The sequence below is a fragment of the Mobula birostris genome, chromosome 1 (genome assembly GCF_030028105.1).
Source record: "Mobula birostris isolate sMobBir1 chromosome 1, sMobBir1.hap1, whole genome shotgun sequence".
Classification (NCBI taxonomy): Eukaryota; Metazoa; Chordata; class Chondrichthyes; order Myliobatiformes; family Myliobatidae; genus Mobula; species Mobula birostris.
This window is the reverse complement of record NC_092370.1, coordinates 53009305-53022625: the sequence shown is the minus strand read 5'-3', so window position 1 is coordinate 53022625 and position 13321 is coordinate 53009305. Positions and strand designations below refer to the sequence as shown.

Below are 13321 nucleotides of genomic sequence, written 5' to 3'. Positions count from 1 at the left end.
CAGCATTATGTTTAGAACCTATGCACTCAGACACATGTGAAATGCAAATTAACGAAATGAATCACTAAATAAATTTAATTAATCAGTGTTACTGAATCAGATTAACCAATCTATACAAAAATCAACTTTCAGTTATAAATTTCTTTGCTTTTGATGTAATTACACATCTGTTCCAGTATCACTGGAACTTTCTGTATTACTGCTTCAGTCCCTTGTTAAAATACAAAGAACAAAATAGAAAGTGAAATATTTTCAAGTAACTGCATTAAGCTAAATTTTGTATAAGTTTGTTTTGCCACACAGTATGAAGTGCCATACTTATGCACTTGTTCAACAATAAGAAAAAATTGTCTGAAACTTTTGCAGCTTGTTTTAGATTCAAATTCAGATACAAGTAAATTGGCTGCAGATGAGTGACTTTCATTCTATGTTTGTGACTTAGCATTGTTTGAAAATTACCTGGCATTTCAGTACAGAGTTGAGAAGGTCAGCCTTGTAAAGCTGTTTGCATGCAGATAGGATGGAGCTTAATTTGTCATGATCTGTATGACTGTAGAGATCCACGTTGCACAGATCTTCAATGCTGCAGCACATATTAAAATATAAATTAATGAAGATAACTGTAATTGCTGAAAATCCAAAAAACAGTAACAATGCAAATACAATTTTCACATGAAGACAGAAAAGATAGATTCAAATATTGTGCAGGCATCTTTGTTGAAAGATGATCTCAGTGTAAGATCTCACGCTGAAATTCCAATTATTCAGACAACTGTGTTTCATATTTCAAACATTTATTACATAACTTTGGTAATTCTTTATTAGATATATCCTCCATGTAATTTTTCAAATTCATACAACTCTTTGAAGGGTATAAATGTTTCCACAGGTGATGGTCATGGAAAATTTTGATTGATGTATCAGACCACAGATCAAAAATAAATTGAAATGAATTCATCCCTCTACTACACTTTTCCAAATATCCTCTTGCTTGAAATGCTCACTCACATGAATTAAAGAATAATCTTTCTAGCGGTAGTAATGTACACTAAACAATGGTCAATACATACTGAAACAATACACAAAATGCTGGAAGAGCTCAGCAGGGTTGGCAGCATCTAAGGAGGGAAATAGAAACTTAAAGTTTAAGGTCAAGACCCTACATCAGCACTGGAAAGAATGAGATGAGAAAGCCAGTATCTGCTGATTTCAGTTCTTCCAGCATTTTGAATGTTGCTCTAGATTTCCAGCACTTGCAGTCTCTTCTGTCACCTCAACGCTTACTGCGGATGGTGTGAACTCCAGCTGTCTTTTTCTTTTTTATTCAAACTAGATTAAAGCTGAGAAATAGCTATTAACTTGGCGCTAACTCCATCCTCATCCCTGGTCACTGTCAAAGATAAAACTTCACTGTTCATCTCATTTAATTCCATCCCAAATGTCCCAACCAATCCACAGTTGAAATTCTGATCCAATCCTGCCACCTTCAGCCACAATATTCCAATACATTCCTGAGAGGCCTCTTACCTCCCACATGACACAAAGCTGAATTCATCCAAAAAGGCGCTGCAAATCCTCTCTAAATCTCTCAGATCTCTATATACTCTGACCTCTTTCCTCACCCATTAGTAGCCAAGCCTTTAGCTATCCAGGTCCTCAGCTTAGCGACCCCATCTCAATCCATGACCAATTCCTGTTTTCCCCTTAACCTCCACACCCTTACCTCGCTGCTAATTTTGTCCAATTACATTCTTCAAAACCACCTTGGGCACTTGTGAAAGGCACCATATAAAACCAAAGTGATTTTAAACATATTGTATATACTTGTAAACTCAATTGTTAGGACTATTTTTCTTACAAAAATTTTCATCTTACCTCTGTGATGTAATTCTTTTCTTCATGTTATCTTCAAACATGTTGCAATAAGGTGTTCTTACAACAGCTTTCAAAAGCCTTACACAGGAATCAGGCAAACCTTTCATCACTTGTACATCTGCCATATTAAACCCAACACTGGGTGGATCAGCCACCACTGCTGCTATTAGTTCAAACAGACTGGAGTTTAGTAAGTCTTTCTCAAGCACCTTAAAAGAGAGATTGGGGGAAAAAAATCCAATAAAAATTCCGAGCTATAAGTTCAACAGCCAAAACCAGTGAACAAAAATATGAACGTATCTGGTTTAGTATATTAATGTGGGATGAACATAAATTCTTGGAATCTGCTTAATTTCATTTCCATCTGTTGTTCATAAATTATCATGTAGATGCTGTGTCACTGACCAAAAATTTCAGCAGGACCTGTCCATAAATACTCAAGCTGTTGAGGCATATCACCCCAACACTCCAAAGCCATTCCCCAAAATCCAGATGGAATACTTCCCACGTGCTTAGATGAGGACAGCTCCAACACCCCCCCAGATATTCAACACCATCCCTGCCAGAGCAACCCACTTAACTGGTAGCACAGGAGACAGGTGTGGTCATAGATGCTGGGAATCTAGAGCCCTGTTGCAGCGTCTTGATCCAATATCTTGACCATCACTTTGCTGCTGCAGCTGATGCCTGACCTAGACAGTTCCCCCAGCAGTTTGGTTTTTCCTTCAATTGAATTGGGACTTCATCCATCACCATAACATTCCCTACACGGTCAATACGCGGAGGCCACAGGGTGCAATATGCAGCTACACAAGAGTAGTATACTTCAACACAACACTATTACAGCTTGCATTGTTGAAGTTTGGAGTTCAAATGTGGTGACATCTGTTAGGAGTTTGAACATTCTCCCTATGACCACATAGGTTTCCTCCAAGTGCCCTGCTTTCCCCCCATAGTACAAAGACATACCAGTTTGTAGGTTAATTGGTCATTGTAAATTGACCTTTGAATAGGCTAGTGCTAATAGGTGGGTTGCTAGGTGGTGCAGCTCGCTGGGCCGGAATTCTCGGTTCCCTGCTACATCTGTAAATGAATGAATGAATTAATAAATAAATAAAATTCCTAACCCAAAACACCAAATGTATTGGGACACCATCACTAACAAGATCACTGCCAAAGCTGCACATCATCTTGATGTGGAAAGATATTGCTAGTCCTGCTGAAGGGTCTTGGCCCAAAATGTTGACTGTATACTTTTCCATAGATGCTGCCTGGCCTTCTGAGTTCCTCCAGCATTTTGTGTGTGTGCTTGGATTTCCGGCATCTGCAGATTTTTTCTTGTTTATATATTGCTAGTTCTTCACTGTTCCTGGGTCTAAAATTCAGAACTTTCTTCCCGATAGCACAATGTGCGCACTCTTTGCCAAAAAGACTGCACTGTCTCCAGAAGGCAGATCAACATCAGCTTCCCACAGGGAATAAGATGAGAAATAAAATCTGGCCTTCCAGAGATGCCCAAGTGCCAAAAATGAATACTGAATCAAACTTTTGCATCAATTTGATTAAAAAAAAACTCGGTGTTTTTTTTTTTAGGAGCACCATCTCCCCCACCGTATTCAGATTTCTAAATGGTCCATGAACCCATTCACACGAACACACCATTCTGTGTTCATTTACTTTTTGTAACTTAGAGCTATTTTTCTGTCTTGAATTGCAGCCACAAAATAAATTCACCACATACGTCAGTGATAATAAACCTGATTCTGATTCTTGGATCCATTGTGATAATTCAAACAAATTAAGTTATTTATTTGTATACACCCCATTTATCAAATACTGTGACACTGTAATGTCACCTTGGTGAGAGTCAATTTTGCATACTTGGGCATGCTACGCTCTCATACCTTGCAGTAAACATATTCCAATTACTATTTCAATTCAACCAATCATTGTAATTAATAGATTGGGGAAGCTAGATAAGGAACAGCTAAGTAACTGATACTGTTTTAATATGGAGCATTGAACAATGAAATGCAAATGACAGGGCACGTTATCACACTTAGGAGAATTTAGACAACTTTCACATAAGGAAAAGGAAATTAAAAGAAAAATCCAAATTAACTGCTTCTGTGTCTATGAGCTGCCGATGTTAAATCTACACAGACCCATATGCTTGGATAGATTGTTCAACAGTTTGAGATGATACACCTATGACAGAGGATTATTGAAAATAAATAGCAATTTCCAATTAATTCAACAGTGGGCTAGTATTGTACCGTGAGGCAGTGTGATAGAATGCACGCTCAGGGATTTATAACTTAATACATTGTAGCTGAGTGTAGAGTATTAACACTCACTTACAGAAAGTGCATGAAGGCTGAAGCACAGTCAAGCAACTGGCTAATGATGAATACATACATTGTTCAAACTCAAAAATGAGAAATGCAAAACACTCGCTCTGCATTATTGAATGTAATTATATATTTCAATAGATTAATTGCAAGTACCTATGGTACACAGTAAAAACATGAATAACTACCTTCCAGAAATCCTGCTGGCAACTCTCCAGTGTCATACTAACAAATTCCATAATCCGGACTATGATTGTGCATTTATTATAACTGTATTCTTCTCGCTCTTTTGGGCTGTAAAGTGTGCCCTTGATTCCATAAGCAAAGCTCTCCTCTGCAGCTTTAATGTCATGCATTGCAAGATCTTTCAGAAAGAAACCCACTGCTTTCAGAAAACCAGACTTCTGGGAAGTTCCTGCAAAATATTAAAGAAAACAACATTTAGTACAAAGGCTTATTGTTCAACTTTTCAGAAATATCCTCTCTTCTTCCTCTCACATGGACACAAGTGAAGAAAATGTTACTATCCACCTCAAAACTAGATGTGCCAATCACATGTTCCAATGTTCATAAAATCAGGAATTATAAAAGTGACATGTTTAATCGAAAATATGCAAATAAAAGAACTTGCCTTTATGTCCAACAATGCATTTACAAGAACTTGAATTGGAAAATTACCTAAAGTTATAATAATTCTGGATAGAGATTAATAAGCTCTATTATACCACAACTTTCCCAGCCTAGTTGCTCCAAACCCTGCGTAGGTCCGCACTACTCAAATGCACAACCAGCACAGCACAAGCTGTGTGAAAAGCTAGGCATTAAAGTCTGCTTGAATCCTGAGATTTCACTCAGCTCAGGAGTGAAATCAAGGTTCTGGCAGAAGATCGAGAATTGATTAATGGAGAAAGAGAAAAAACACTGAAACACCTCAGCTCTTCGTACCAGGAAAATGAGGTAGACATTAAGATGCAAACTGGGATGAGCATAAAATAATATATTTTCATAGCCCAATGAAACCAACAGCAGCCTGCATTCAGAATCTGCAAACGAAACTCACCAAGAATTTTACTGGGTTTGAGCATACGGAGTCCAATAAATGTATTGTAGCAGTCTAGAGCTGCCAATAACATATCCATCCATTGCACAACTGTTCTTACACTGAAGGGTTCTTGTAGATCATTAAGCGTGGGATGTGATATGATTCCTGAATAGTCAGCATTCTCATTGCCAGCACCCTCAAATTTATTAATAAGAAAATCAACATCATTCTTACTTAGAAGTTCATCCAGAAAAGATTGTGCTGTTTTGTTTCCTAAAATTAAACACATGAAAGCACTTTCATGAATCAGGGAATACAACTTGAAACAGAAGTAAATCAAAATATGACAGCACAATAGGACTGTAGTTTCAATGCATAACGTAATCTGGTATAATCTACAGGTGGACTGCGATTAAGATATCTGGGAGAGACAAAATGAGAGGAAAATTGAGAGTGAAAGCAGCAAGGAGCATACTTTTGATAACTACGTGTACAATGGCCAGCAATACCTGCTGGTCAATCAACCAAGAGCCATTTCACCACTATTTGTACACGAGCCAAAGTGACTGGTAGCACCTCTGCAGAAGAGTGTTTTTAAAAAAAAATTGAATTAATCACTCCTGGAAGACCCTGAAACTAAATTAACTTAAATCATAATGTGCACGTGTCACCCTTGCGTTGTAGAGGTGTGGCAACCCTAGGAAAGTGTCCACATCACTATTCTCTGTAATATTAACTCTACTTTCCCACTGATTCCCATGTAACAAGTGGAGCATTTTCTGCAGAACATTTTTCTCTCATTTCAAGCCATTTTATCAACAGCAACAAAGTAACTCACTGCCTTTATTTAACAGTTGAGGCCAATATAAGATTACGGGTAAGGACAAGATTCATGAGAGAGAACCAAGAAGTTTTGCCAGTTTTTATTCTAAGTCATTCCATAGTGTGGGGGTAAAACGAATTGGATATGATGTCACTGCATTGATTAGTTGGCAGTCAGAGCCATGCCCTTTCCAGTCCAAGGACTTGTGAACTGACATCTCAGAGAGCAGACCTGCCATGCTCTTCATCTGAAAGTTACTTCCTCTGTCACACAAGGCTAAGGTGGATTAGGAAAGGAATTAGAAAGTGGAGATATCAGGGAAAGGTATGGGATTCAAGGATTGGGATAAAGTAGTGCAGGGGGAGTTCGGGGAGATAAGTCAAAAATGCATTGACTTAGTGGAAATGGATTAAAGTCAAAGGGATTACTTTAAGGAGTTCACGATGCCCAGTGCGGCTACCCACAATGCATTATGTCAGAGAAAATGCATCACAGATGAAAAGCATTGTAGTACTGCACTCAGACATCTGTTTAAATGACCTCTGAATGGAGAGAGTTTGGCAAAAGAGGCATGGGACATATCAACCCAACATGCTGGAACTCAGGAGAGCAGGCAGCATCGATGAAAATGAATGAATAGTTGACGTTACAGGTCAAAACCCTTCAATGCGACTGGTAAGGATAGGGGAAGAAGTCAGAATGAGAAGGTGGGGTGAGGGAAACGGTACAAGCTACAAGGGGAAAGGTGAAGGCAGGTGGGTGGGGGAAGGGGGATGAAGTAAAAAGTTAGGAGGTGATGGGTGGAAAAGGTAAAAGGGCTAGAGAATAAGGAATCAAATAGGAGAGGAGATTGGACCATGGGATGAATAAGGGGCACGGGGGGGGATGAGGTGAGTAAAAGAGAAAAAGGAAGTGGGGGCATAGTGGGGAATTGAAGGAAGGTAGAAGTGGGATGGGGTGGGGGGGAAGGGGGGGAATTACCAGAAGTTGGAGAAGTTCAAGTCAAGTCAAGTTTATTGTCATTTTGACCATAAGCTGCTGGTACAGAACACAGTAAAAACGAAACCAAGTTCCTCCAGGACCATGGTGCTACATTAAACAGCACAAAACTACACTGGACTATGTGAGACAGCACAAGCTACACTAGATTACGTAAAACAACATAAAAACTGCACTAGACTACAGACCTGCACAGGACTACATAAAGTGCACAAAACAGGCAGGGCAGTACAATAATTAATAAACAAGACAATAGACACAGTAGAGGACAAATTACAATATAATAATAAATGATGTAGATGTCAGTCTAGACTCTGGGTATTGAGGAGTCCGATGGGTTGGGGGAAGAAACTGTTACATAGTCTGGTCGTGAGAGCCCAAATGCTTTGGTACCTTTTGCCAGATGGCAGGAGGGAGAAGAGTTTGTGTGAGGGGTGTGTGAAGTCCTTCACAATACTGTTAGCTTTGCGGATGCAGCGTGTGGTGTAAATGTCTGTAATAGTGGGAAGAGAGACCCCGATGATCTTCTCAGCTGACCTCGCTATCCACTGCAGGGTCTTGCGATCCGAGATGGTGCAATTTCCGAACGAGGCAGTGATGCAGCTGCTCAGGATGCTCTCAATACAACCTCTGTAGAATGTGGTGAGGATGGGGGGTGGGAGATGGACTTTTCTCAGCCTTCGCAGAAAGTCGAGACACTGCTGGGCTTTCTTGGCTAGGTGAGATTCTCCACCAGGTGAACACCACGAAATTTGGTGCTCTAAACGATCTCAACGGAGGAGCCATCAATGTTCAGCGGAGAGTGGTCGCTCCATGTCCTCCTGAAGTCCACAACCACCTCTTTTGTTTTGTTCACATTCAGAGACTGGGTGTTGGCTCTGCCCCAGTCTGTTAGCCGCTACACCTCCTCTCTGTATGCTGACTCGTCGTTCTTGCTGATGAGACCCACCACGGTCGTGTCATCGGCGAACTTGATGATGTGGTTCGAGCTGTGTGTCGCAGCACAGTCGTGGGTCAGCAGAGTGAACAGCAGTGGACTGAGCACACAGCCCAGGGGGGCCCCCGTGCTCAGTGTGATGGTGTTGGAGATGCTGCTTCCGATCCGGACTGACTGAGGTCTCCCAGTCAGGAAGTCTAGGATCCAGTTGCAGAGGGAGGTGTTCAGGCCCAGTAGGCTCAGCTTTCCAATCAGTTTCTGAGGAATGATTGTGTTGAATGCTGAACTGAAGTCTATGAACAGCATTCGAACATATGTGTCTTTTTTGTCCAGGTGGGTGAGGGCCAGGTAGAGGGTGGTGGCGATGTTGAACAGTTGGGACGATACGCGAACTGCAGGGGGTCCAATGAGGGGGGCAGCAGGGTCTTTATGGGCCTCATAATGCTCCTCTCGAAACATTTCATGATGATGGATGTGAGAGCAATGGGACGGCAGTCATTGAGGTAGGACACTGAAGACTTCTTCAGCATGGGGATGATGGTGGTGGCCTTGAAGTACGTAGGAACAATGACGCTGCTCAGGGACATGTTGAAGATGTCAGTCAGAATATCTGCCAGCTGGTCTGCACATCCTCTGAGCACTCTGCCAGGAATATTGTCTGGTCCAGCAGCCTTCCGTGGGTTGACCCTGCGTAGAGTTTTCCTCACATCGGCCACGGTAAGACACAGCATCTGGTCATTGGAAGGAGGGGTGGTCTTCCTCGCCGCCACAACATTTTCCGCCTTGAAACCAGCGTAGCAGTTGTTCAACGCATCTGGGAGTGAGGCATCACCAGCACAGGCAGGCGATGTTGTCCTGTAGTTGATGTTGATGCCAGCAGGTTGGAGGCTACCCCGAAAGAATATGAGGTGCTGCCCCTCCAATCTGAGAGTGGCAGTAGAGGATATCATGGACTGACACAGCAGAATGGGAATGGGAACTGGGATTAAAACGTTGACCACTGGGAAACCCTACTTTTTGCAAATGGAGAGCAGGTACTCGACAAAGCGGTCCCCCTAACTACGTTGTAGAACAGGCCACATCAGGAGCACTGGATGCAGTAGGTGACCCTAACAGATTTGTAGTTGAAGTGTTGCCTCACCTGTAAGGACTGTTTAGGATGCTGAAGAGGTGAGCGAGGAGGTGAATTGACAGGTGTAGGACTTTTTCCACTTGCAGGGATAAGTGCCAAGAGGAAGATTAGTGGGGAGAGACGAATGGAGAAGGGCATCAGAGAGGGAGCGATCCCTGCAGAAAGCAGAGAGTGAGGAGAGCTAAAGACGTGATTGGTAGTAGGATCCTGTTGAAGATGGTGGAAGATGCAAAGAATGATGTGACTGAGTGGAGGTTCATGGGATGGCAGGTGAGGACAAGAGAAAATCTAATCCAGCTGAAGTGGTAAGAAGATGGGGTGATGATAAATGTTTGTGAAACGGAGGAGATGTGGGTGAGGGCAGCATCAATGGAGGAAGAAGGGAAATACCATTCTTTAAAGGAGGACATCTCTGATGTCCTGGAAAGTAAAGCCTCATCCTGGGAACAGATGCAGCGGAGATGAAGGGACTAAGAAAAGGGTATGTCATTTTTTACAGGAGACAGGATGGGAAGAGGTATAGTCCAGTTAGCCACGGGAATCGGTAGGTTTATAAAAGATCGGTAGGTTGACAATTGTCTCCAGAGATGGAGACAAAAAGATCAAGAAAGGGGAGATGGGCGTCAGAAATGGACCAAGTGAATTTAAGGGCAGGGTGGAAGCTGGAAGCAAAGTTGGTGAAACTGACAAGCTCAGCATGGTTGCATGAGATAGCACCAATTCAGTCATCACTGTAGCACAGAAAGAGTTGTGGAGCATTACCTGGGAAAGCTTGGAACATGGACAGTTTCACATCGCCAGTAAAAAGGCAGTTATAGCTTGGGTCCATGTGGGTGCTCATGGCTACACCAAGTATGTGGAAAAAGCAGAGGGAGCCAAATGATAAACGGTTGTGTTTGAGGACCAGTTGCGCCAGATGGCAGAGGGTGGTACTGTTAGGGTCCATGACAAGATGGAAGCAGAGAGCTTTAAGGCCTTTTTGATGACCTATAACCTCTTAGCTTCCTAATTCATTCCCCCCCCCCAACCCACTTGGCTTAACACCTCACCACGTAGCTTGTTCTCCTTCTCCTCCCTCCCACCTTCTTATTCTGGCCTCTTCTTTTCCAGTCCCAATGAAGAATCTTGGCCTGAAACTTTGACTGTTCATTCATTTCCATAGATGCTGCCTGAATTCCTCCTGGATTTCCTGTGTGTTGCTCTGAATTTCCAGCATCTGTAGAATCTCTTGTGTTTGTGGAACAGATTCAAATCTTATTGCCCAACTAGGTGACTGAAAACACAAACTGACAAACTTTGTTGTGTCTTTTGCATTGTATGTTTAGTTTTTATCCCCCTTATAAATTCCATAAGAAAAAAAAGTATTGTGCATCTCAAACTTCTGGGACAAGATTTGTCAATTATGATGTGTTTCTGTGACATGAGTGACAGTAATGTGAATCTCGCCTATGGTTAAAGGAGTACTGTTGCACTCAGCAACAGTAATGTTCCATTCATGTGGGAAAACTATTTGTACTTGAGTATCTCCCACTGTTTTTCTAAAAAAAAGTATTAAAAGGAATTAAAGACATTTATTATAAACCAACACAAGTTTTCATTTCAAACACACCTGGCAAACAGGAAACGAGCTCATAAAAGAGTTCCATGCACTTGTGCCGACACTCTGTTTGGGGTCTTCCACATTGAGTCAACAGCCACAGGACAACATCTGTTAAACACACCTGCTGATCAAAGGAAAATCCCCTGCAAAAATCAAATGCACAAAGCAAAGGACGCATTACAAGGTCGTACTTATCTAGACATTCATTCTATTCAAGATTCAAGATTGTTTAGTCATTCTTCAGTATACAGTGTAAAGGATCTGATGCAGCATAAAAAACCACAATAAGCATAAAGAACACAGTATCAGCAAAAAATAATACGATAAATATAAATATAAAAGCAAACCTATAAAAACATTGTACAAATAACTGTTATATACATAGACTGATTGTATTGCACATAAAGTGATGCTAGGTGATGTGTATGCCGTGGTGGTAAGTACTTATTCAAAGATATTGAGGTATTCACGGTCGCATCTAAATTCAGCGCATATGAATTTCCTACTGTGAGTAAGTCCCCTAATTCAAATTACCACCTTGACATTCCAAATTTGATGTTCTGCGATCTGCAACTTAATTTGGCCCAACACACCTACATGCTTCACATCACCTCTCCCATGTGGTCAAATTTAAAGCAGTTTCCTTCAGATGATCTGTGGTGTTAATTTTAGTTGGGTGATGCTCACCTGATTTAAGTAGTGCAAGCGAAAGACCTATGATTATTAGCAATTATTATACTTGCTACAATTCCTTTCATGTAATCAGAAGAGTTCCCATTATTTTGGAACATAAGGAGAAGGAAGAGTAGGTCTAAAGGCCTTCGAGTCTGCATTCAATTTAGTAAGTTATTAGCCAACCTGACTCTTGGACTCGACTATATTTCTTACATAAATACCTTAGCACTTCATTTTTTTTAAGCAGTCCAAAAGTCTATTCCAAACCTGATTATACTTAATTACACCATACCCACAGAACACTAGGTTTAAGGTTCACAACTGCCTAAAAAAAAATTTCCCCTCATCTTCGTTTTAAATTGATGATTCCTTACGAGAAGATTGCCTCCTAATTCACGACAAGTCTCACCAGGGAAAACTTCCTCATATTACACAATTATTGTAGCAAGCCCCCCAGAATCTAATACATTTCATTGGTATAACCTCTTGCATTTAAACTCCATAAAATCTGTTCTGCCTCATCATTCCACATAATAATCCCATCACACATGAACTTTCTCTGCATGGCCCCCAAGCCACATCTTTCCTTCATGAAGAAGACTAAAACTGTATACAGGCCATCCCTGGGTAACACCTGGGTTCTGTTTTTACAGGTATCAATACATGACACAAATGGTCATGAATGTCATCAAAAGCACATCAGACTGGTAAGAAAGAACAATTACTAAAGCTGGAAAGAGAGGGAAATAGGATTCTCTATAATAAGGAAGAGTGAAAAATTATTTATATAGAGTGATAACATAAAGTATTGTGGTACAAAGATCTTGGATCTCGCGACTTATGTCATGAAACACATGAAGTCAGCATGCAATAAGTAATAGAAAAACGAATGGAATGGGTTGAAGAGAAATTTCTTCTCTCAAAGCTTTGTAACTGGAATTCTCTACCCAGAGAACTGCAGAGGAGGTCACAGAATATATTCAAGGAAGAGACTGACATATTTAAACAAGGGAATCAAAGGATATGGCAGAGCAATTGAAAGTTGTGCTGAGTACAAGATATGAACAGCCATGATTTTACTGAATAGGAGAGCAGGATCAAGGGATTGACTAGTCTTCTCCTGTTTCCTATGCTCTTAAGGAATTTTATCCAAAAACACTGCAGTGGGACAATGTATATGCTGTCTCTCTTTTTTTGTAAAAGATCAGAAGTGTATGTGGGGTTTGGAAATGTAGATAACTTGTGAAGACTGACACTGCTTGGAGGAAGTAGTTGCTTCTAAACTAAGAACACAATCAACCCTCAGTAAGATCCCACAAAGATTGACATAGCCAGATCAAGACATGAGGGGCACCGATAGACTGACTGCTCATACTCTTTTTCTCAGGGAACATGAATTAAGAACGAGAGGGCATAGCTTGAAGGCCAGAGGTAAATAATTTAATAAGAATTAGTAGAGGTAACCATTTTATACAGAGGTGGCTCATATATGGAATGAATAACCAGAGGATGTCATTGAGGCAGGTACAGTAACAACTTTTAAAAGGCAGTTCGAAAGGTAAATGGAAAGGGACAGTTTCCAAAGATATGGGCAAATGCAGGCGAAAGAGACTAACTTAGATATGCACTTGATGGGCCAGTTAGGCTGAAGGGATTCTTTTCATGTTGACTGTACACATGTATATATAACAAAAAGAAAACAGGGCTTGAAAGTACCATCCATCCAAAAATGGTAATGAAATTCATTTTAAAATGATGAAGTACCTGTATAATTTATCTGGCACCAAACCAGCAATAATAGATACAGGAGAAAATGCAATACAGTGCAAGGAAGAGAATTTCTAATAAATAATTCATATATATCTGAAACATGAAAATATTGCTCTA

General features: G+C 40.8%; 1 protein-coding gene across 3 annotated transcripts in view; it reads right to left on the bottom strand.

Annotated features, from left to right (window-relative positions):
- prkdc (protein kinase, DNA-activated, catalytic subunit) overlaps positions 1-13321 on the bottom strand; it is a 284436-nt gene that overhangs the window by 157984 nt on the left and 113131 nt on the right. For all 3 annotated transcript variants that reach the window (XM_072255124.1, XM_072255135.1, XM_072255144.1), the window contains 5 exons: positions 10769-10902; positions 5287-5541; positions 4415-4641; positions 1876-2084; positions 460-583 (listed from right to left, as the gene is read on the bottom strand). In XM_072255124.1, coding sequence (XP_072111225.1) covers positions 460-583; positions 1876-2084; positions 4415-4641; positions 5287-5541; positions 10769-10902 — 949 coding nt within the window. The remainder of the gene's footprint in view (positions 1-459; positions 584-1875; positions 2085-4414; positions 4642-5286; positions 5542-10768; positions 10903-13321) is intronic.